Source organism: Ptychodera flava, chromosome 18 (assembly GCF_041260155.1).
Source record: "Ptychodera flava strain L36383 chromosome 18, AS_Pfla_20210202, whole genome shotgun sequence".
Taxonomy (NCBI): domain Eukaryota; kingdom Metazoa; phylum Hemichordata; class Enteropneusta; family Ptychoderidae; genus Ptychodera; species Ptychodera flava.
In genome coordinates, this window is record NC_091945.1 from 7,081,777 (window position 1) to 7,108,059 (window position 26,283).

The following is a 26,283-nucleotide window of genomic DNA, read 5'->3' on the forward strand; positions in this document are numbered from 1 at the left end:
GATTGGCTGATATTATATTCTCACAACATGCAGTAAGCCAACAATATCGCATTGTTGTTATTTGCAAATCAAAATTGGGAAAGGCATTTAATTAAGTAAATTATCCTTTGAGTGAAATGAAATTTGTCAAGGCGTGCCTTAGAAATGAATCAGACTCAGTGCATTCTTGCACATGTCTCGATCTGATCTGGTTTTGCCAGGACTGTCTGCAGGCACTATATAACTACTGACACTTTGAAAGGAATAATGTCAAGTTAAACTTTATTTACAAATTCGAGGTAGAATATACTACCAATTCATATCTTAAGCCTTACCAACACTGCACTTGTTGACACCATCAAGCAGAAAGTGGAGTGTCTATTAAAATAAAAAGTACAGTCTAGACTTGAAAAATATTCAATGTGACTTGAAGGATTAAAGGTGTTGATATCATTGTTCAAGAAGTGTTAGTGCACCACACACGTTTGCATACAAATACAGTATAGTCAATTGTGAGCAGTTACAGAATCCATTGGATGGCAAAACTCTCAAACTTTATTTCTTCAATGCAGCAAAGTCTGAGGAAAAGTTAATGACATTACATCGACCTGCCTTATCATTGGCTCTTAGTTAAATCTCTGACAACTATCAAAGGTCACTTGAGGTTAATTCAGTGCTACAAGGATTCTCTATTTATTCAAACACAGAAACAATATATTACAATAGATAGCATGTTGACACATGGTACATAGAGATTTGAAATGAAAAATTCAAAGAAAGTATGTTTAGGAATGGAGAATGCACTAACTACATACAATAATTGGATAGAGCTTTGTGTGCAAACATTAAAAAGAATTTACATCAGTTACAACAGATAGCGACAAGACGTGTCAGAAAAGGAGAAAGGATGTCACACATCAATTAGACATCACAATGTCATGGGGCAGACCAGACGTCAGAGACACATAGCAGCTAGTGGATACAGAGACATCAAATGAACAGAAAAGATGTCAGAATGCAGATATATAAGTCAATGAGACATGCAGATAGACAGACAGACAGACAGACAGACATGGCCTAAAAAAACCCCTGATATCAGAGAGTAACATAGACATTTACGAGGGACAGATATTTGCTAAAGAAACATGACGATATCAATCAATCAATCAATAAACCATTATCACCCCAATGTCGTAGAAAAACTATCACAGATACAGACACAAGACAATGGATGAACCACACGACAGTGGACAATGTCACAGAGAGACACACAATTATAGAGATTGAAAGATACACAGTTATGGTGATTGAAAGGTACACAACTAGAGAGACTAAACGCCACACACAGCTAGGCCAACACATATTGCAGTCTAAACAGACAGATAAACAAAGATATAGATGGATAATATCTGCTAATCATATAAAAATATATTTTTTTTGTAAAAATTTACAAATTAAAACAGCAAGTCCATGTTTACAATGCAAAAATGGAGACCACAGTAAAATGGTGCAGTCAAAGAGAAATTTAACATCTGTAAAAACACTGTAATCTTACAATTTGAATATAAATTACTGAATGTTCATTGCAATCTTATAAACTTCAACAAAGACTTTCATTTGTTTTATCATTTAGACAATGAAATGTTCAATTCAAGAAATGAGATCACTTTCTTAAATACCTGTGCTATTCAGAAATGACACGATACAAAACTCATGTTTGAGTTTTATGGCATTTTATACAAACATACAGATCACTTGATGGCAAAACTCTTATGGTAAGTTTCTAACCAACCCTTCATGCCATCTCGCAAAATCACAGGGCAGCAACTACCTTCTACACAAACACCATTGTATCATTAACATGCTTATTGGCCATGTCGGTATCAGTATACACTTGTTTCCTAAAAGGCCATGGAGATAACTATATGCTGTGTGACTCACAGGTCCAAGGTGACACAACTGTATAGGGTTACCCCAATATGCCTTGCCAATGTGTAAAAGTGCAACAATCATCAATTTTTATACTCTGAAAACTCAAAGTTTTAACATTCTTTCTGCCATAACTTGTGCACATCACAGACATAAGTATCGTCTATGCTTTACTTTTTCTGGAATATTGGGTGTGAGTTGGTGTGCATTCAAACCAAGGTAACAGCAGTTTCAACAATTAACCTATCAGCTAACGATTTCAAACACCGTTCACTTGTAAGAGAGACTTTACATATGTCAGTGCCTAATTGATACATACGACATGTCATGATAAATAACGAATTATGACAGACATCTTGGATGAGGTATGCTGTATACACAACCAGACATAACTGAACTGTTACATCAGAGTAAAGGCAGTGTTTAACATAACTGTTATTGCTCAGTGAGGATAATGCTGTCATCTTTCATTTACATGTAGTTCAGACACAATGGAAACTTAGCACACACAAACCTTTGGATATGAAAGTAAGGTTTGAGGGCGCTCTAACTAATTGTGCATTCTACCCTCAGTTACAAGCGATTAATGGAAATCCCTATCTGTGTCCACTATACTATCTACTGAAATCTCTTTTCTTAAGGTGCGGCGAGTTACTTTGGAACAACACAAGATGTAAATGATAACAACAGCTTGGGTAACTTTTTATCATTTTTTTTCATTTATTTAGGTTGTGTTTGTAACTGTGGTGAGACAAGTATTAACTCTTGTCCTGCCAAGTTCAATTCCACTATCAAGTAAAGTCGGTTACAATAAGTGAGATATGGCACATCCAATACGTTACATTTTATCAAAGACTTGACCATTTGAAGGCCCATTAAATATAGATACTGTCATTATGATTTTACTGATTAAACCTGCTCTATTATACCTGCAAAGTGGGTAAAAAATATGTACAGGTTTTGGCTCAAAACCTCTTTTTACTGACTTGGCAGATGGGGAAGTGATACTGTCTGGCAGGATGAGGATTAAAACAAATATGATTGCTCAAACTTTCCCAAGGAGTCTTTCAATCATTTTCTTTCAAAATCAAGAATAAAAATCATGGGGTAACCGTGCAAAATTTGGTACTAGAGAAACAAATTACCTGAGCTTTACCAACATTTGAAATTCAAAATGGCCACCATCACTGTGTTAACTTTATGGAGGAAAATGAAATTTTTGATTTTTGAAAAACTAATAGTGTGAAAATTTTTCTTAGACCGATAGCTTTAAAATAAGCCCCCACAAGTGCTGGATCAGAAAAGAATTATAAAAGTTTGAGTCCAAATATCTGTCCCCAAGGCACATTCATTTGCCGATGATAACACTGCACCCTATATACAATGTATTGTGTCTGGAAGGATATGACTTGGAATTTCAACATCCTTTCAGCACTAGGAATCAAAAATCATGTTTCCTGTGACACAAAATCTATAACGGATATATCAAAAGTTACAATTACTGTCCCTTTACAACCCTTACATGGTCAAAACCTTGACAAAAATCTTCCCTAGTTTTCTGGCGACAATCAGTTTGAGAAAACTCTAAGCGGGGCTGTTTGACATCACTAAAATACAAATTAAAAGGACAGCTTTGTTCATCATTTGAAGACAAAGACAGCCGATGGCAAATGATGTGTAAGCAACCTGATGAAAATCAGACATAGAGATGGCCATTTTTCTCCCTTTACATATCTTTGCTGCTCTCATTGGCTGTGAGCAGAGAGGCAATTGACGCTTGCTTGACAGGACTGAGAGTAGAATATTTTAATAGCACCTAATTGTAATCTGATTGATAATATAATGAATCATCAAAATGTACTAGTTTAAATTTCATATGAAAATTCAACACTATTACTCAGAATATTTGGACACTGGAACGGGTTAAGAAAAGAAATGCTTCAAAAATACTGCCTGAGAATATGATCATGACATAAGGAAGACAGTTTTATCTTTAATAGTAAAATTATATGAGCTAGCTTTGGATTGGTTAAAGTGGGAGTGGATAGTAACTTTAGCCAATCCAGTCAAGTCTTTCATGTGAATGTGCTCTTTCATTGGTTTACAGATAGATACAGAGAGTGCATAGTATGATGCATTTTATGCATAATTTATATAGTGCATAACACAAAATATAGCATTGATTTGTACTATTCAATGCCACACCATAGAGAACAAAGTGTTTCTACCAAATACACAAGAATTTTGACCCTTGAAATTTTGTGAGGGTGTTCACGACAGGAAGCCTGCGAGAGCATTTTAGCATGATATGGTGCACATAGGCAGTAATTTCATAAGATTTTTGCACACTGATCTGTTCTTATCAATGACACAGATCTACGCATCAGTGAAATCACCTGCTTTTATGAATATGACATGCAAAATCATAACTTTACACAATATTTAATGATCATTTTATAAAAGATACATGCTATGCTGCCCTTTACAAAAATAAAGGTTACTGTCACCTGTCACCCCCACAACCCTCCACCCCACCCCCTCTATGCAAACAGGTCCACAAAAACCCTATTGATAACAATAGGTTGGGACCAAACTATAGCTGAGAATGTGTTAAATTTAGCAAATCTGGTCTGGAAACTGATTGATAAATATTTACACTTAATTTATCATATGCCTATAAATATCTCTATTTCAGATTGAGGGCAGCATAGAGTCTTTCCCAAAACCACTCTTGCAGATCCACTTTTGTGAAGTTACATATCGTGACATGCTTCAGTATTGGTGGAACTACGCAACGCTTGTACATTATGGGAACAATGCGTTTCATCCTTGCACCTAGAAACAAAACAACAGAAAGATAGAAAATTATGGTGAAGTAATAAACATAATGGAAAACAATTGAGGTATATTTGGTTTATTTTCATATATCTGAATGTTATTGACATTATCTCTGAACACAGCAGAATAAAACGTTTGATTTCCTGTCCTTGACACTCATAACTGTGTGATATTGTGGAAACTGAAACAGGAAGTTTGTAAAAATACAAGGAGCTCATAACCATGTATGACTGAATTCAATTAAACATAATAAAAAAACTGTGTCACTGCATCCTTTTTGCAATATGAATACGATGAGAAACTAAATTTTTATTTTTCTTGGCCTTATACATGGGAGTCTATGGACTGCCTTATACATGGGAGTCTATGGACTGCCTTATACATGGGAGTCTATGGACTGCCTTATACATGGGAGTCTATGGACTGCCTTATACATGGGAGTTTATGGACTGCCTTATACATGGGAGTCTATGGAGACTGCCTTATACATGGGAGTCTATGGAGGTGAAAACTAAAAAGTCCTCTAACACGGCCAAATTTGATCGCATTGTGAAACAAATCGACGTGCATCTGTATGGGGTAGGGTACAATCCTTGTGCAAAGTTTGAAAGAAATTGACCTTGGCATCTCTGAGATATCTGCGTGAACGGACGGACGCACAGACGCACGGACGGACGCACGCACGCACAGACATGACCAAACCTATAAGTCCCCCCGGACGGTGTCCGTGGGGACTAATAAACTACTGATGCAAAGGGGGCCACCATTATATCCTTGGAGGAACGGAGAGGAGGGATCCACCATTAGATCTGGAAGGGGAGGCATCCAGCAGAAACGACTTCTGCAGAAGGAAACTTGCCGAAATATTTTGCAGACATATTGTCTATTCATAACACGCTCCAGCTGGCTAAAAAATTGAAATTCTGGAGGTGAATATATGGTACGTGCAATGCTAAATCAACAAGGAATTGTCAAAAACATGGAATGAGAAAAAATGCATATGTGAGTGTCTGACCACCCTTTCCAAGATCATATGGTCCATCCCTTGGGCAACTAAAGATGAGACTAATTCTCAATTGTATGCGACAGACAAATTGTAATACAGAGGATCACATCAGGTCAAGAGATTGAACAGTTCAGCCGTGCTCTGCACTTTATGGCTCTCTCTGTGTTCAGCAACAATATCAAGCCTGTCAATACATGATTCTATGTAGTAACTTGGCACATTTCACGTCTTTGATAATATCTGTCCCATGGATTTCCTGGTGTTACAACGTAAATTACAAGTTTCATTATCAATATTCAGCTTACATCATTACCCAAGTTATCACTGTCATAATCATATCATCAGATAACTCACCTGGTGAAAATGTGAGAGCGACTTTAGCTTGGAAATCACATGCTTCACTTTCAAGAAATTCTGGTGATAAGACTATAATCATTCTTTTGCACCTTAAAGAAATACAAAAGTTGACCAGTTAGGTTATAAAAAATAAATCAGGAAAAAGTTACAAGTTTTTGCTGCTCCAACAAGATCACAAGAAAACATTCTATATTCACCGTAATAAATAAAAATGTTTTCCATCAACATACATGTCCATAGTCCTATCACCGGTTCCATGGTATTTTTCATGCCAGGCTGAGTAACTTATAGCAAATGTGGTTGATGCTGATCTGTATAATACATTCTCACAGATCACAGATCAAAACACAAGGCACCAAATTTTTTGCCATTATGAATTGTATTACTAGACAACGTGATACACTCTGTATACAACAAAACACATCTGGTCTTGTTTTAAGTACATGTACAGAGTTTTAAAAGGTTGCAGCAATGCATTGTGGGATAACAGGAAAAAGGTATATTAAAATTTCCTTAAGCTACAGACAACTTGGAAAAAACATCGTCTGTTGTTATTGTGTGTCCTACTCAAGTTGTATTTATGAATACGTACACAATTCAAGAATAGCTACACACAATTCAAGAATAGCCACACACAATATACAGGATGTAGGTGTAGGTAGGTGGGTTCCGGGGGTGGGTTAAACAGCACCCACCCACCATCTCCTCTGTCATATTATTACCATCGATACTGAGTGTAATTTCCAATGCATTTCCTCCTACTATTCAGTTAGCTACACCTGTGTAGGTAGGTGACTGACAATTTTAGACATGACAGATTATATTGATTAATTGATAATGAATCACACACAGGTACTGGGAAAAGGTGCGACTATTTTGTCTGTATGTCTATATCTGGATGAAATCATAAGGCCATTGGTGGTTAATTGCCACAATTTACACAAATTTAGTTAAACTCAATGATTTTCTCAAATATCACTGTAAATTTCACCACTTCTAATCATGATGCTACTCACAAATAATCTTTTCTTCCTATCAACAGCTTGTTTGAAGAAACTACCACATCTGTGCAAATTTACATGTATGAAATTGTAAAGGTGACCATTTTGACTTGCATTGAAAAGATAGGTAGATCACTACAGGCTATGCAACCTATATCATTGAAAAAAGGACTGATTGGCGATGATATGCAAAAAACAAATATTTGTAATATATCAGTAGAATATTACACTTAAAGCACTGTCAAAATTAGCACTCTGTTGCTAAAGATGTTATGTATAAAAATATCCATGGAAATGTGCCAGAGTCTGGTTGTGAAAGGTTCATCCCAGTTCTCTGTTAAGGTAGTATGCACCTCAAAAGTGAAAAACTTAAACTTTTGCTCAAACTTTCCTTAAGGAATCTTTCAACCATTCTCTTTCAAAATCAAGAATTAAAATCAGGGGTCACTGTGTAAATTTTGGTACTTGACAAACAAATAACCCAAGATATGCCGATATTTGAAATCCAAAATGGCTGTCATCCCTGTGTTAACTCTATGGAGAAAAACAAAATTTTTAAATTTCGAAAAACTAAGCCAGTGAAAAGTTTCCTTACACCAAGAGCTTTAAAATGAGCCCCCACAGATGGTATATCAGAAAAGGAAAAGTTTGAGAGTCCGAATATCTGTCCCCGAGGCACGTTTTACCTTAAAAGGTCCATACTCAATATTGATAACGATGGGTTTGGGCCTGACCACATGATGGAAGGTAATGCAGCTTGAATTGTAAGACTAATGTCTACTTACCTATTTCTGATAAGTTCAGCTGTAGCAGTCACATAAGCTGCCCCTGGTACAAGATCTCTAAAGTCCACACATAATTTCAAGTTGTACGGAGGTTTTTCTAGTACCCTCATCATTGTGTGCACAATATCTCGGTCTTCTTCACAAAAACACACATACGCGTCAAAGGTTTCAATTGGCCCTGGAGACGGAATGAAATGAACCTTTGTAAATATCAATACCAAAGCAGTATCTACCTGTATACAGCCATCAAGAATTTTAACAAAATGCACTCTATGCCATAAGCGGACCTCTATGTAGTGAATGCAGGTAAATGCATCATGACCGGCTGAAAACAAGAGATGAAAGCATTCAACAAATACTGAATGCGCAACCCTTGGTATTTCATTTCAAAGTCTTCATGAATTGGTGAATGTACCAGAAGAACCTAAAGCAATGACGTGGACACTGAGTGAATACTCTGATCATACAAGGTAATGGATTACCAGGTCCCTGGATGAAAATCTTGTATAAAGTACAGTAGGACCATGCATCTTTAACCACTGATATTTCAAGCAGTGGTACCATCCATTGAGGATGGGTATAGGCTTATTTTACTATCACACTTCATCCATCAAGATTAATCTTGGCCCAAAGTGTCAAATCAAAGTTTAGTCTGGTGAAGTCACTAAATTATGTTTGCAGTCAAAGTTAACAATACAATCCACCATCATTGACATGAATGGGTGTTCAAATATGTATTGATGTATTTATTCAAAATCTTTTTCATATTATTTCACTAGTCTACTGAGGCTATAATTATTCAAATGTGTCAAAGAATTGAAATTTCACAGCTGGATTATGTCTGACAGTACTTAAGACTCATACTTTTATTACAATTTTTCTGATTCCATGTTTTGTTACATCTAGTATGTGGTTTTCTCAATGTCTGGAATACAATATCACAATTTCACCAGAAGGCCAGGCAGGATGTACAAACCTGGCCAAGGACATTGCAGAGGATTATTGCAATACCCATGGTCTGACCCGTCAGAATGTTCCAGATGTCAGCATTGCCAAGGAACTGCCCGTACACATGCCCATTATAATGTCTTACCTGATAAGTATAGCTGCCTAGGATTTAATGTTACTCAAAAATATGCTGTTTATGAATAAGGTATGATCTGTGTGTTCAAGACTGACCACACCCAAATTAAGAAAGGTGTGGATATTCTTGGTACGAGCAGCAAGTACTCAAGCATTTCCTTCTGTTGTCTTAACATGCAAAACTTTGGTTGAGAACCCTTTATTTGTCTAATTCCTTTATACAATTAATTTGTGAACTGAAGAAAAAAATTTAAAGATTGACTGAGGCACTTTAAGCGTCCATCAAGTATTGATTAACCCTACCAAAAGAAATGCCCTCTTGAGGTATTACAAATATCGGCACACGGAAAGGTCCAAATTTTGCTATTTCCATGCACTGTGGTTAGTACAACATTTGCTCCTCTGCAGCCGTATAATACGCATAGCATTGGACTACAAAACCTCCCCCAAAATGAGTGTGTACAGACTACAAACATTAAGTGGTATGGATGTTGTACTGATATCACCACTGTATGTACAAACTACAATGTGGATACCAGTATATCAGCACTTTGGAAAGGCAACACGGGTTTGCTGTCAGAATTCTGACATGCAAACACTGTACACTGACTACAACCTATACAAATATATCTGATTGTCAGGCTATGAAAATTGCTTTCCAAGTTGGGCAACATAGCATCGATCTCTACAGTCACTTTCAAAGACAATAACATATCAGATATCTTGCGAGCAACAATTTACATGTGTATCTGCCAGTCATGAAAAATATATTCAATCAAAATATTACAATTGTTTCTGATTTTTACTTTCCCTAAAATGATAATCATATTGAAAAATACTGAATATGTAAATTCCACACAGGAAGAAACTATCATTATGTGTAAACCTTTCCATGGTACACAGGATAAAATGTCTTGTACATATCTATATGCAGCTTTAATGTTTCTTGATTTGATGCTATGTACAGTGGGATAAAACTTATACCTTGTATACACATTTACCAGAAGTACAGGTCCAACAAAGTGACAATAATGTACCTAGCTATTAAACAGATGTAAGGGTTCTAAAATTTGTACAATACCTTGCTTATACGTGCTACAAGAACGGACGCATTTTGAAGCTTGAGGACTAAATTAAGTTTTCACTTTCTTGTTTTTTGTAAAAATAGAAAATTTAATTTCCCATAGAGATAATTTAGAGAAAGCAGCCATTTTAATTTCAAATATAGGTAGCATACTGAAAATAATTGTGAGTTTTACACAGTGATAAGTGGTAGAAAGCACTGGGATTCCGGTAAAACATGTTGACAGTCCCATTGGGAACCCACACACATCCTGTATTCAAGTACATGTACAGTAGTGTTGCTATGACATGAATGATTTCAAAAGAAGTTGTAATTTCAGGTCGGTGTTTGATTTGGAACTTGATCTGAAGATGTGAATTTTATGACTTTTACAATAAATGTAGAACAAGCCTTGAGTAGATTATTGGTGACTCAAATGTGCTATTTTCCATGGGACAATAGGGTGAAATCTTGGAATTTCCTTTGAATTGCCAAGATGTATCACAGCACAGTTATTCATCTGTTTTAGCATTCTACACTACCGACTGACATTCTGTAAAACCATACCGGCAATGTAACTGCATTTCCACTATCATCTTTGTTATTCCTTGTACAACACTTTAAAACTTTATTATCATTGTCTTGTATTTATTTGTTGTAACTCTTTTTAAGCAGGGGCTCACTGAAAACAACAGGAGCAGCAAATTACACTGGGCACTGGAAATGCAAATAAAAAGTTACAGTACAGATAGCTGAAAAAATCTAACAAAGAAAACATGCCATTATTATCAATCAAACCATAGTTAGAGACTAAAGCTAAAAAGGAAATGTTAGTTAAATTAAAAATTTCTTCCTGCTATATCTACTATACCTGTTAAGAAATGTCTGAAAATGTTGTCAATTTCTTTGTACTGATCTTTCTTGTAATTCTTTGTAGAATCACCCAGGAAAAAACATATCAACTCCTTTCTTTCTCTGAAATGCTTGAGTAAGTTCAATTTGCTATTATTCAACAGCATTTCTTCAGTATCAGTCATTAATTTTGTCTTTCTGTTGTGAACTGATCACATTTGAAAAGAAAATGTTCCAATGTCTCATCTTCTTTTCCACAGCAAGAACATGTGCAATCATCTTCATTGTTTTCCCACCTTCTCTTTTCATATTTCAGACCAAGAGTATATGATCTTACTTTAAACCTTAATTGAGCACCCTTGAAATCATTGATAGATTTTATATAAGCTTCACTTTGTAGCTTGTTTTTATCTTTGATAGTGAGCTAGGGTAGATTTTTTGGTTATATTTTCTCTCCATTCATTTTCATCATAGTCAAGGTCAATTTGTTTAATATTTTGATCAGTGAGCTGATCAGTGTTCGTTATGTTTAAATTTGTTATTATGCCATTGGCAGATTTTGTCCAGTTCACAAACACAACTGTTTTAGGTTGTATTCAGCTCCATTGTTAATTAACTTAGGGTGATTAAAGACAAGTTTTGTCCACCTTGAATTATCCATATCACAGAGTCTCTTAAAATATTTAAGTTTCATGATATCAAGTCAACTTCTCATAGTATTCCAACCAAGGTCACCAAGAATGGCTTTATTTGCCGTAATAATAATAATAATAATAATAATATTTTATTGCTTGCTTGTAAATATAGGATTTAGTGTAGTGTATTTAACTCTCTCTGCAAACCTTCTTTTGAAGCAGCGATTAAGACAAGGTCGTCTGCATGCTTTTAGGATGAATTTACCCACTAAGCGTTGCATTCTTTCAAGACTTTCTATGTCAGTTGTGCTAAGTATCAATATTTCTCCTGTATATTCTAATGCAGGACGTGAAATATGATTCCATAAGGACAAACCATAATTAGTTCTAATAATGTTTGCATGATTGCCAAGGATTGCTTTCATTAGAGGAAACAAGCTGTCAAATTTTGATGTTATTTTCATAACCGGTAAATGAGTATGGTCAGAGAGATGACGTGACATCCAGTAGCCTAGATATTTATAATCAGATGATTCTAAGGTTACCGATTGTCCATTCTTTGTATTTGTCAACTTTCTTATTTACTGTCAAAATATTAGACTTCTCTTCATTAACTGACATTATCCATAGTTTACAATACTTATTAGCAATTGCATAACATAGATTTCATTTTTTTTTCATTTGGTGGCATAAGGACTACATCATCAGCACAATCTTACAACAAAACAAATATCTGAGAAAATACATCTTTGTCTGGGCCATTCCGTGATACAGCGTTGAAAACGGGATATTGTGGTGACATGATATAAAAACAGGATATGCCTATTAAAGCCCTTGGCGACAATTTTGAAATTGTAACACTTTTCTTGTTGTTTCCTTGTCTTCAGCTTATGTGGACTTCATTTTGGAATCTGTACTGAAAATTAGACACGTTTCTGATATTGCAAAAACTCATCTACAGAATTAATTTTTCCAACATGGTTCATACCCTAAAGAAGAGATCATGCTAGAAATAGTAGAATAACGCCATTTGAAGTACAAAAAAGTACCATGAATTTGAGATAATTTGCTATTCTGGTCAAATTTTTTCGGTAACCTTTGCTTGTTATTCTTGATAGTAAGGAAGATTAGTTTATGGTTTTCTTAAGCAAAGGATGATTGAAAGTTTAAGAAATGTTTTTTTGAGGTGTGTGTATTACCATATTTTCTATTGATTAACCACCTGTAACAATAAGAATAGATGGGTTTGGTCCAAGTGCATGGGTGGAAGACGTCTTTGGCAGGACAGAATTGGACTAGAAATAGGTGATAAAATTCCTGGCTATTGTTAGACAACACAAAATTGTCTCATAATGCTCTTAGTCAACACGCAGAAAATGTGGATTGTAGTCTAACAAATGAAAACAACAGAGTCACAACAATACCCACACTACAAAGCAAACAATCCACCCACTGAAATCATTACTTTTGAATTTAGTACCTCACCCTGGCAATACTCAGCAATACTTTACACAGTATGTTTGTTGATGCACATTCCCTTCAACACTGAATTGCTACGCCGGCCAATGAGGAACCTGTTCCTTTTTATATCAAATTACAAACAGCTTCTTATGCGAACATAGTATGAGAGATTTTTTTCAGAGTTTGAATATTCCATGATAATATTAGAGCAGATTTTAAGTAAATCGATTAATGTTAATTTTAATACATGGAGCGTTGAGGTAATGAATGCATCAGAAACAGAAATAAAACTTTTATATTCATGATTGAAAAATGTAATTCACAGGTGACTTTTTTAAAAGCAAAGTACACTACGCAGGATTTAGTTAATATTGATATTTCCAATTCAAAAAGGCTGCAATTTCAAATGAAAATTCTGAGGGGAAAATTTTACTTTTTGCAATTAAATTCATGTAGACAGAACCATGGTGAAAACTTAATGTTCATCCCGAGTCCCAAAAGGCGTCCAATAAAAGTAACAATTAAGGCTTGAATGATTTTTTTAACAGATCAACAACCAGTCCATACATTACTGAGTACATTCCACCTCAGTGTCAAAGTTGTATCAGGAACCAGGGATGCTGCTCAAAAACTGCATGGCTCGGTGAATTTGTTTATGCAAGATAAGTTCTCCATTTATGTGAAAAGGGTGCTCCATAACCTGACGCAGATGATTCAACCAGAATGTGTCTTTGAAAAAAATTTACAGTTCATTGTTCTGCCATATGAAACCTTAGATTTCCTGCCAACAGATGTCTAGTATCTGGCCCTCATACATGTATTGTTTTGAGTTTGAAACAAGGTTTAGATACTGGACTACCAAAACAAAAGTGACAGTATGCACCTTGACAGTAAAACTTGAAGTCATCCTAATTTCAAATAGTCTAGGATCTCTCGTCAGTGTTACACTCCCATTGTAATGGAAATGTAGCGTACACATAACTGAGGAAAAGCCCCGTAACACTAAATTTCAAAAAGAACCTAAATTGCTTTCTCTATAAATTCAAAAAAAGCAGTTATCTACAAAAATTGACGCAATTTAATTATGGAAAAACCTCAACACTATCTATATTCATCAAGGTAACCTTGCAATCTTTTGCCGTCATTTTTCAACTGATTGTTTCTGTTATCAAGCAAAACCAAAATGAATGGAATTTATACTGTGATGATTTTTTTCTCCAAGCAATTTATTATAATTACAGTCACTCTGAACTACTGTTCATTTAAAATCTGAGAAGAGTTTCAGATGATTTATAGAGTATGATCTAGTTGCCATGCAGTATGTATTTCAGATACCAGCTACAGGAACTGACAGACATGGAAGTAGATTATTTGCAATGTGCATGACAAAAAGGCATCGCCACTTCCTGGGATTATAGCAATGTACATGTATCTATTTGTAGTTGTACTCCACTCAGCCAAACTAACAACGACTTGTGTTTTGTTGTTCAGCAAGTAGATCTTGCTACGTCAGAAAAATGTAAACTTATTTTTATATAACTCTTTTATTGCTAGAAAATGTGATATCAATCCTCTATTTTAATACAAATAAGCAATAAATATTTTATTATTATAGATCACTACAGGCTGAGTTACATGAACTTGATTATCTTTACTATTTCCTACACATGTTTGACACATGTTATGTTGGTATTTGTAATGCACAGGTGTAATTAATATTGCCATTTCCCTATGTATGCGTCAAACTTATCATATCAGACAAAATGGATACATGGTAAAATACATTCAGTTGTGAAAGCCAAAGAAAAAATATTCTGTATGGATGAGTCACATGAAAATAAATATTTTAAAAGACTTTCATTGGTACTTTCCTACTTAAAATCTGAACACAGTCTTGTAAAATTTGACAAATTCAGAAAATCATCAAATCACATTGTCAATTTCACAAATGTGCAAGCAAAGGCGTTTTTAACACTGGCCCAAGTACTGGTATTTTCAACCAAATAAAATAGGAGGCTGCGTAAAATTCTTCTTTGTCCCTCTTGTTATCACCAATCCAAGATTGCCCCCTCCCTGCCACTTGATTTTGATCATGACTTAAACAACTCTTTTAATGATATATGGAAAAGTTACTGAATAAGGCATCAAAAGTTAGTTACTAGTACTGTCCAATGCAAACATGCTAATAAGATTAAGTTTGAGGTCCATATATCTTTCTTTCATGAATTTGACTTTGTTGTGTGTACTAGTGTTTTACTGTCTGTTCTGTACTGTTTTGTGTCTATGTTTATAACTAGTGTATTACGAATTTTGACCTAGTGTTATGGATTACGGATGGGTGTGATTGCGATTATTTTTGAACAACGTATTTAAAAGGGCAAATAGCTACAACTTTTGTTTCTGTTTACAACGTGAACTACAGTTTCTTGTTCTACTCCCAAAAAACATGTTGAGATACACAGTATATTTTGTTGTTATTGTTGGCAAGTGAATTCTAGCTGGTCAGGACTAGAATTCAAATGTAAACAATAACATTACATTTTACATCAATAGACAATGTGTTGACAGGCTGAATAATAGGGATTTAAACATGGTTTGGGAATGAAAATAAGAACCTGCAAATGACATACCAAACAGAAATGTTGACAATATCCCTATGGCTTCAGTGACTTAACCTGTTCACAAAAAAGAGCTGGGACTATTGTTTGGGAGAGAAAAAAAAAGTTCCTGTAGATTCAAAATCAAATTTGTTTAAAAACCAGCCAATTTGGAAAAAAAAATTCAAATTTGAACAGGGTGGGAAAAAATGAATGTTTCCCAATCGATGTTCCAAGCCGAGGCCTACTGTAATGTCAGTAAGTGGTCTTACTATAATGGTTGAAATCTGATACTTTAGGGGTTTCCCCTGTGAAATCCCTGACACACATTTTATGTGACGTCATCGCTGTACACATGTTACTACTGGGTTTCAATGGCTGATAAAGTATGGTATTTTGAACTCAATAAAATGAAACGCTGCATGTAACTCCCTGCCTGCCACTCACCCAATCACTGAAGATCACTGAAGATTGTCCTCTCCTTGCCAATGGATTTTACCCTCCCCTTTCTGCATCTTATTTCTCCCCACACAAATAAATTCAAACACTGTTTATATGTGATATTTATATTTTTATGCCCTACATTTACTATGTGTTGAACACTAGGCCATGACAACTGAGAGGTACTTATGAAACAAATTTGTGGATTATTCCATCACCACGTTTAGCAAACTCAACTAGCCAGTGAAAATGTTGAAAAATTGTCCTGTATTCTACCGACTGACAGCCCTCTTGTGTCCTCCAACTAACCCTATCAATGCCAAAGTGAATAGTCATGACACGTTTTGTGTTTCCTGCTCATATTGAACTGTTTCCTTTCGTTATGAACCCTTATCCTGCCAAGTTCATATATTACCATCAGGTCAAGTTGGTTACAACCTGGAGTGAGGCAAAACTTGTCCCACATGTTATATTTAACAAAGATTTGAATATTTGAATGCCCTGAATACTCAGATACTGTAAAATTTGATTTTAGTGACCAAACTTGCTATAACAGAGTAAATCCGTGAAAATACATCTAGATTTGACTGAGCACATGAGGCAGTGGACGTCTGGCAGGATTACCATTTAACCGTAACCTTGCCAGATAGCATTCACTTGACGCTTATCCTGCCAAGTTCATATTTCACCATCAGGTCAAACTACATTGTAGTTGAAGCTAGTAAAGCACAGCATATCCCATGTGGTGTATTTTAACAAAAAAATAAATGTTTGAAGACCCCAGCGATCACTATGATCTCCAAATCGTTATTGCTAGAATGTGGAGGTTATGGTCAAGTGTTCTGAGAATGAGCCACATCAATGGTACTTACCACTTGGTTTATCTCGTAGAGTGATTCCTCTTAATTCTTCAGTTTGAGGTAAATTTGGATAAGAGGTACTGGGATGAGATTCTGTGACTTCATTGACTTGAACTGGATGGTTCCTTTGGCTTTCAAGCCACACTGTGAGGTCTTTCTCTGGAATTAAGAAAAAATATTGAAATTGTACTAAATTGTTATCCAAGTTGACTGACGCAGCACAATTGATGTCATGGTTCCTTCAAATTTATCATATTGTAATTTACTTTCACTTTTGTTTTGCAAATTATTTGGTAGTTCTACCATTTAATGTTTGAGTTAGTGTCAGCATTTTGGCTCAAAATTGATATCGCATGTGAATGTTTTGATATTAGCAACAAGGAGATGAACTGAAACAGATAAGATTTATATTAACAATCATCAGAGTATGTGAAAAAGAGGACACTTGACTAATATTGGCATAAAAACATTGATAATTTCATGGTGAATGATAGCAAATAAAACGGCCACTAGTCTCAACTTTTGATTTTTTCAGTTGTTTCACTATGTGAACTACAGTTTCTTGTTCTACTCCCTAAAGCATGTTGAGATACACAGCTTGTCAACTCAGCCTGTACATGTATAGACTGAATTGTTACCGTAGACAAATGAATTTGAATCCAGACTAGAATTCAAATGTAAACAGTAACAGTTCTTCATGTACAGACACTGTGTTGACAAGGTACACAGTGAGTCAGCGTAATATCAACCTGCTTTGGGAAGTAGAACAAGAACTTCTAATTGACACACAAAACAAAAAAATAGTGAATAAGTGATAAAAGTTACAGCTACTGGTCTCTCAACTTTTCACGGGTGGTGCAACTAGTATATGATAGCCAAAGTTAAAATGACACATGAAGATGTCATCCTACGTTTATCTTTCAAAACTCTTTGAATTTGTTGGAAACTTTGCAAGTTACCAGTAAATCCATTTTCAATTTACACGATCTTCAGTCTTGCTTTGAACTGAGTACAAGCTTGATATGTCAAGTCCATGACTATCCTCTATCAGTGACAGTCAAGAGATACAAAAAATTGGCATGTGTACACTGTGGAATCTTCCATTGTTGGGGAGGGGGGTATTAGGCTAGATTTTAATCCATTTGTGAATGCAGCAAAATCACTACTAGTCATACCCCATACTCAAATCAATTTCACAATAAAGGAGTTGAACGGAGAATGAAGGGTTACCTCCAAAATGAAGAAATCATATTTCAAATATATAAATTTTTGATTGATAGCCTTGAACATACATGTAAGTTTTGGATAGCCAAGCAATTTTACATAATTTTGACTTGAATTTTACAAATTTTCAAATTTTGACCCGAGTTTTTTCATAGCTCATAAAGACCGCAATCATCAGGAATAGACTTTCATTTTGAACAAAGAAAAAAACTGTCCCGACCTTTGACCTGTAGTTACAGCATAATAAATATAGAGGCATTAAACTTTTGAATTTGATGACTGCACTGGACCCCATTACAATAACTTCAACAAACAGTTCAAGAAACTTGAACCATTGTATTACATCATCATCACTATAAAGTCAACTGTCTTCTCAAAACTGAAATAACCGTCCTTTATTATAAATAGGACAGAAAAGGGAAGTCCAGAAATTATGCAAGGAAGCCTTCTTTAATTACCTCAGCAACCAAATATTTACTTCAGGAAAAAATCCCTGTCTAAAAAATATGAGAAACTGAAGAAGTGTAATTTAGGGAAATTTGGAAATTGAGGATTTATATCAAAAATATAAAATTGAGCTTGTGGTGGAAGATAGATTGATTTGATAATTTACACAAAATTAGGTATGCTATTGACAAAAGAATGGGTGAAATTTCAACAACATAATATATCCATGAAGTGATGAACTCTGACCAGGTACTATCATCAAGGATTATATTACCCTTTCTTTGTTTTCACTAACATTAGCATATCATGTGATGTTGTCAGATTTGATTTAAATCTTTTAACAAAAAGTCAACATATTATCAGTCCATGGGCAATTTTTGTGGACTCATAACACAGTGTGGAGCTGATCGGAAATCACATCATTTTTCTTTCATTAATATGCAAAAATGAATATTTGTCCCCACTTTCCGCACGAATGACAAAAATGAAACCTGCTTGTGTCATAATGGATACTAAAGGGCACACTAATTCACAACTCAGACAACAAGCTGTAACAACAGCCATCAATGCAAGGATAAAAAATTGTCCAAATTTTGTCAAATGGCATGCTCGTAAGACTATATTTAGTAACAAACCTGAAATCGCGATCAGCACTACTAATGTATATTGCTATGATGATTAAACAGGAAGGAGCTTAAGTTTCAAGTTTTTAATAATCTAATTAATTGGAAAAACAAAGGCTTGTAAGGTGTTAATTATATTGGTATGTATACAGGTATTTACAATATAAATGCATATGTCCTGTTATGTAAAGGGATAGCTAGACTCTTTATTTCAGTACTATTGGCCTCCGGCCATGAAGTACAAACGTTAGCGATATATTGTAAGGATCGCTAGTAAATAACATCTTATACTGTATTACAAACACTGGAAAAGTTACAGACTGTTGCCCTGGTTAAGCAGCGTATTCTCCCTGAGTTGTGTGGCATAGAAAATATATCTGCTTAAATTTCTCAAAGTAGTACTATTACAAGTGGAAAGAAGTATCGCAAATTTATATACAAGCGGTGGATTAAAATAATATGTGGCAATATATTTACATCTTAAATCTCTATACTTTGGGCAGACAAGAAGAAAATGGAACTCATCCTCGACAAGATTCAATTACACATTTCACATGTTCGATCAATTCTTGGAATATTATTCCATCTGCCAGTCTCAATTTTTAAAGTATGTGCGGAAATTCTAAATTTTGATAATGCTATTTTAAATACAGGTTTGTCAATAAAGTTCAAATATGGCTCAAAAATAAGTTGTTTTTTAAAGGTTGAATAGGTACTCAGTTTCTTTGATTTACTCATATCCTCTAGCCATGATTGCATGTCAATATCGATGCATCTCTGTTTGAAGATATTTAAAAAAGCAGATTCATTGCCCCCCTTGTTGGTTCCAGACTTCCCCAAAACCATAACTTTGTAATAAGTGTCTTACACTCTTTGCCCAAAAGTCGTACCTGTTCACATCAATATTGTCTAACTGAAATACATAACATTTGTGGGTGAGCCTGTTTCTATCCATTTTTACAATTCTGAGCCAATATTTAACAATTCTAAGATATCTTGGTACTCTTAAAGACACTCTGCCCAATTCTCCTCTCATGGCAATAATTGATGTATTGTGATATAACCTGAGGATATAACGCAGCATATTGTTGTGGATTTTTTCAACATCTGGTGCAGGATGAAATCCCCAAATTTCACAGCCATACAGGAGGATTGGCATGATTTTACAGTCAAATATTTTTAAAGCCATTGTTGCTGGAATATTACCAAATTTACATAGACAGCTTTTCAAACTAAAAAGAGCCTTATTGGCCTGTTCACTCAGACTTTTTGGGCTAGAAACCACTGTCCAGTCCATGAAAGAACAATACCCAGGTAACTTTGAAAGGAGGTTACTGCCACTCGTTGCCCATTATAAAACCATTTTTCGTACTTTTTCAGACTTCCACCCCTTCTAAAAACAATGATTTTGGTTTTGTTAATGTTAACAGTTAATTTCCATGTATTACAGTAATCATACAACTGGTTCAATAAACGCTGTAAACCAATTTTAGAACTACTAACAAGGGTTAAATCATCAGCAAATAATAAATAGATGATTTTAAGAAGGCCAATGTCACCCCAGAAAAATACTCTGTGTTTTGTAATACTTCCCCAATATCATTGACAAATATATTGAACAATAAAGGTGACAATACTGAGCCTTGTTGAACACCTAGGCTACAATTAAAAAAGTCGGTAATTCCATTTGGTGTTCTCACACAGGATTTAACATGTTGATACATTGAGAAAAGTACCTTATACATTTTACCATGTACACCTGATTTGAGTAATTTATAAAACATACAGTAGTGGTTAATCCGATCGAATGCTTTTTCAAAATCAATGAAAGCTACATACAGTCGACCTTTTTTGTGTGCCAAGTATTTAGAAATGATTGTATGAAGAATAAACAAGTTATCTGAAGTACAGTAAGCTTTGCGAAAACCTGCTTGCTCGTCCACTATAGGATAGTTATTATCTATCCAATGGCGCAATCTATTGTCTAAAATATTACAGAAAATCTTACCCATTATTGGCAGCAGAGTAATTCCTCTATAATTACTGGCAAGATCTCGGTCTCCTTTTTTAAAAATTGGAGCAATAACACCTTGTGACCAACAGGAGGGGAAAACTCCAGAATCAAAGACCGAGTTAAAAATTTACACATCATTACTCGTGCTATATGTGGACAATTCTTATAGAATTCTGAAGAAATACCATCAATGCCAGGAGCTTTACCAACTTTGAGCTGTTAATACATGTGTCAACTTCATCTAAAGAAATTACAACTTGCATTTAAAGACTCCAAATCAGCAGATTCATTTCTTACATCTAGCTCAAAGTTGTCAACAAAATCTGTAATTTCATCATACAATTGATGATAATTATCATTAGATACACTTGATGTATTCAACTATGTTGCAAAGTACTGATACCAGTCATCAGTATTTATATTACAAGATTGTGGGGTAGACCTCCCTTTTACCAATGACCAAAAATACTTGGAATTTACTTGTCTGGCTGCACAAACTAATTTATCTAGATGACACCTATCATGATCTTTCTTTTTGTGGGCGACCAACTCTTTGTACTCACGTATACACAAATTATAAGTTCTGCTAAATTACATAAGCATCAATTATTTCTAAATATGTTTACCCGTGTACTTAAAATGCGCTTAAATTTTCTACATTCGATATCAAACCAGGAGTTTTCAATACACGAATTTCTACTTGATCTAGAATTACACTCATTTGTACGTTTCATTCCAACCGCAGCTGTCTGAAACATTTTCCAAAGACAATCAGCAGCTTGTTCTACATTCAATTCATCAACAAGAGCATGAAAATCACACATCTGTCTTCTAGTTTGAATAGAATTCCAATACTCAAGGTAATTTGCATATTTGTCATTTTGCCATACTTACTTCACAATGGACGTGCTAACATCTGTATTTCTGGAGTCATCAATGGTGTTCAAAGTTACATTGCTCAAACTTGACTGATTTTGGCTGAGGCATATTTCACATCAAAATCGAAAACAAGAGGTTGATGGTCTGATTCTATTCTGGTATTCTACGTAAAATTTGACAATATTACAAAAATGACATGGCTGTGCAAGGAGATAATCAATGACACTTGATCCTCTATCAGTTATAAATGTGAAATCACCACTACCCTGTTCTTTAAACAACCTACCATTGACAATACGTAAATCTGTAGTTTTACAAAACTCGAGAAATCTCTTTCCAGCGGAATTGCAAGTATTATCTCTATTCATACGAACAGGAATATTTACATCACCATCAGTCAAAATTGCATTTTCAGGACACACATATTTTATAACACCATCATTTGGAGTGTCGGGTTCGTTGGCTGTACGGGCATTAAAATCGCCTACAACATATAACTGAGCATTAGGAAATTCACTGGCAAATCTAGCCAACTCTTGCTCTAAAATCTCAAAAGTACATTCCAAACTGTTATTTCCTGTATTATCTGGAGGAATATACACAACAGCTAGCATTATTGTAGGTAAATTTACAGAAATCGCATTATATAGAGACATCCAAACAATATTATCAGAAATACTCGGGATACAGTTGACCACCAAAGAAAGTGACTCTCGGTAAAAAATAGAAATTCCTCCAGAATGTCTCCCATATTTAGATTTTTTTGACCCAGCTTTGTGAAATGATCTAAATCCCGGTAGGTCATAATTGCAATCTATGCCCATCCAAGTTTCTGTTAGCATAATCAAATCGAAGTTTTGTAAATGAGAAGTAAAATCTACATCACACATTTTAGATGTCAAACCATGTATATTCCAGGAAATACAATGAATATGTACAGAATTGGTTTCCGGTGCCAAATCAGAATGTTTTTCGGAAAAAGAAGTATTCGAAATGTTATTACTGGTGCCGCTTTCAACTTGGCCTTGGCCTTCATCCTATCTGTTGCGGGTCGACCTACCAGACAAAGGACGGATATCATCACATGCGTTATCGTAGATGTATGTAGTGCCGTCGATTTTGAGCTTGTCGTACGACAGGAATGCCCTCTTTCCCTCTGCTCTCGCCGCTGCCAGATGGTGTCCGAGTTTTCGTCGTATGTCTCTCACTCTTTTAGTAAAATCTTCAGTTACCTTGAACTCGGTATCTTTCAAAACCTTGGCTGCTTCATACACCTGTTTTCGTTGCTGGTAACGGTTGAATTTCGCGATAATCGGTTGTGGGCGAGAGCAAGCACTTGTAAGCCGATGGACACGATCAAACTCAATATTTTTGCCGTCAATACTAAGTTTCTCAGTGATAAGAGATCTAACCTTTGCTTCGGATTGGACGACCCATGATTCGTCTTCATCTTGCTCAATACCTTTGAAAATCAAATTGGCCCGTTTCATCTGGCCTCTCACAGAATCAAGTTCGTTGTTCAGATCGTAAACTTGTTCAGTCAATACCTTGTTCTCGTCAGCTAACCGAGCGGTTTCTTCTCGTGCTTCTGTGAGTTCTTGTTTTATTTCGTGCATATCGTCAACAAGGCTGTCTATTTTCCTGTTCAGGTCTGTTGCCATCTTGTCCATTTTCTTACTCAAGTCACATTTCATATTACGTAACTCACGTAAGACATCTCCGAGTTCAGGATTTTCACTGCTTGTAGAAGGCTTGGAGCCAAATAACGTAGTCTGTCTAGTCTGCCTTTTATCAGAGGACTGTTGACTGCTTTGGTTTGGACCAGGGTTGGTTTCCACATCACCAGATAGTAGCAGCGTAGCAAACATTACTAGCCGTAGGGCTAAGCATACCGCACCAACACTGACGTCACAATCATGGCGAACGCCTGTCCCGCTGGATGGAAGGCTGAACGTACCTATTCTGGCTCTCCAAATGTCTATAGAGACTCCCATCTCCAAAATTACACCTCCGGAGACGGCACTACACTTTAACTAATGGATAGGACGGTTTGCTGTTGCAAAAGTCTCTGTAGTTGAAAAAACTAACAAATATTCTTGACACGATGTGACAGCTAGGTGCCTCCACCGACGCCCTCTAGCGATCAAAACATGTAAAGGGATAGCTAGACTCATCTCACAGCCCCTTGCTGGCTACACATCAGTGTTGCATGGCTTAGCACAAGCCAGTATGGCCAGCTAGCGGCTCAGCAAGCTGTCAGTGGCTGCTCCAGCTCACTGAGCTCTGGGCTACAATAGCCACAGTGTGTGTAGTCAGTGAATGATCATTTATTCCATATGTATATATAGCCACAGTGTGTGTAGCCAGTGAATGATCATTTATTCTGTACATATATATATATATATATATATATATATATATATATATATATATATATATATATATATATATATATATATATATATATATATATATATATATATATATATATATATATATATATATATATATATATATATATATATACTGTATATAAGGCCAAATGTGTAGCCAGCGAGAAGCTGTGAGAGAGTCTAAGGGAGAGCAGACCATTGGTAGGATATGCATGATTTGATTGGACACATCACAGCTGAAAAGGGAAGCACAGGGCTGTCTAAGCGCATCCAATCCACATAGTCATTATTACTAAACCCTGTGTGGTTCTGCCTGATTTGATGGTCAGTTCAATGCCCATCATGATCCATGCTCTAATTTATTTGTTATATCTATTTTTAAATTTCAAAAGCACACTTCATACTGCTGGTTGTTTTGAAACTTGAATTTGTGTTATTTTTGTGAGATGTCAAGAGCTGAAAACAGAAGTTCCAATACAGGCTACTTGGTACAAAGAAATTAAATTATTACAACTTCACCACTGCGGTTTTTATGTCATTTCCGTGAAAAATAAACTTTCTTGTTCTTCTTTCCAAGTCATGTTGAATACCTCAGTGTATAATCTGTCAACACAATACTGGTATGTACAGTATAAGAGATATGTTATTGTTGACCACTGAATTTGGGCTGATATGCAGCGTCTCGGAAGCTGTTATCCAATTGGCTAGATTTCAGTCTGCATTAGAATTTATTTGTCAACAATGACAAATTATACACAATGCATTGTGTCAGAAATGAAAATACTTGTGTTTCAGCATCAATTGGGAGATGAATAAATAATATTAGCATGTCTCATAGAAAGAAAAATATATTGTTGGAAGTCAAAGTTATCATCTTGTTATTGTTGTGATATGATAGACAACTATTGGTCTACAGGTGTGCTGTACAATGAGATATCACCACACTATATGGAAAGGCTCTCTGAAACACAGACATGTTGGCACGTTGAATCATGACAAAATACATTCCTGTGAAACTGTGCAGAAATGTATTGGAATTTTCAATAAGATATCATAATCATGACTTTAGTTTCCTGCCATTCCCTGCAAATTTGCAATGATGATAACCATAGAGCAATTATGAAATTCAATTAAATGGACAGCCAATATGTTAAAGATATTGAAAAGATTGTAGTTTATAGCAAGCTTACTGTCCTAGCTAGTCTTACACATGTGGAGTACTTTTCTTTAAGTTGAAGCAACTCTGAAATAATTCATGATCATAGAAATCGAGGTGAAGAAGCTATTCTTTGTGAAAATATTGAAAAATCACGATTTCCCTATGTGGCTATTATTCCACTGTCAAATATGTCACCTCTACTGTACATAAATCTTACAGAACAAGTGACCTAATGGCTGAGACAGCTTTGCTGTTTCGCTGATCACTGCGTCTCAGGTGTCTAGACGCAGCACGTAGTAAGACGCAGATACCGGCAAACCGCCATTTTGAAATGAGACAGTTTTTGGTCTCCCGGAAGTTGTTGATTGCGCATGCCCGCACATAGTGCATCATTTGTTATCGCGTGCTTTTTAGTCTAGTCTGGCACCTGCCAATATTTCAAAACTTGTAATAATGTAAATTAAATCCTTGGTTAAATTCTAGCCACGTTGGCTGTGATAATTTTAGCTTTACTTCAAAGTAAAATTGAACAGCCAATGACAGCGCCCCATGATTCAACCAATCAGATTTCGTAATTCGATACATGGCGGTTTCCCGTTACCTGCCTCTTTGTGCTTGTCACTGAGGCGGGGACCAGCCAACTTTGCTATGTTATGT

At 35.5% G+C, this 26,283-nt stretch overlaps 1 protein-coding gene across 1 annotated transcript in view; it reads right to left on the reverse strand.

The window, feature by feature from the left end:
• Nucleotides 1-244: 244 nt before the first annotated feature.
• LOC139116742 (myeloid differentiation primary response protein MyD88-like) overlaps nt 245-26,283 on the reverse strand; it is a 30,905-nt gene continuing 4,866 nt past the window's right edge. Inside the window, exons 2-5 of the mRNA XM_070679373.1 lie at nt 16,900-17,046; nt 7,896-8,073; nt 6,107-6,198; nt 245-4,743 (exon numbers count right to left, since the gene is read on the reverse strand). Coding sequence (XP_070535474.1) covers nt 4,595-4,743; nt 6,107-6,198; nt 7,896-8,073; nt 16,900-17,046 — 566 coding nt within the window. The 3' untranslated portion in view covers nt 245-4,594. The remainder of the gene's footprint in view (nt 4,744-6,106; nt 6,199-7,895; nt 8,074-16,899; nt 17,047-26,283) is intronic.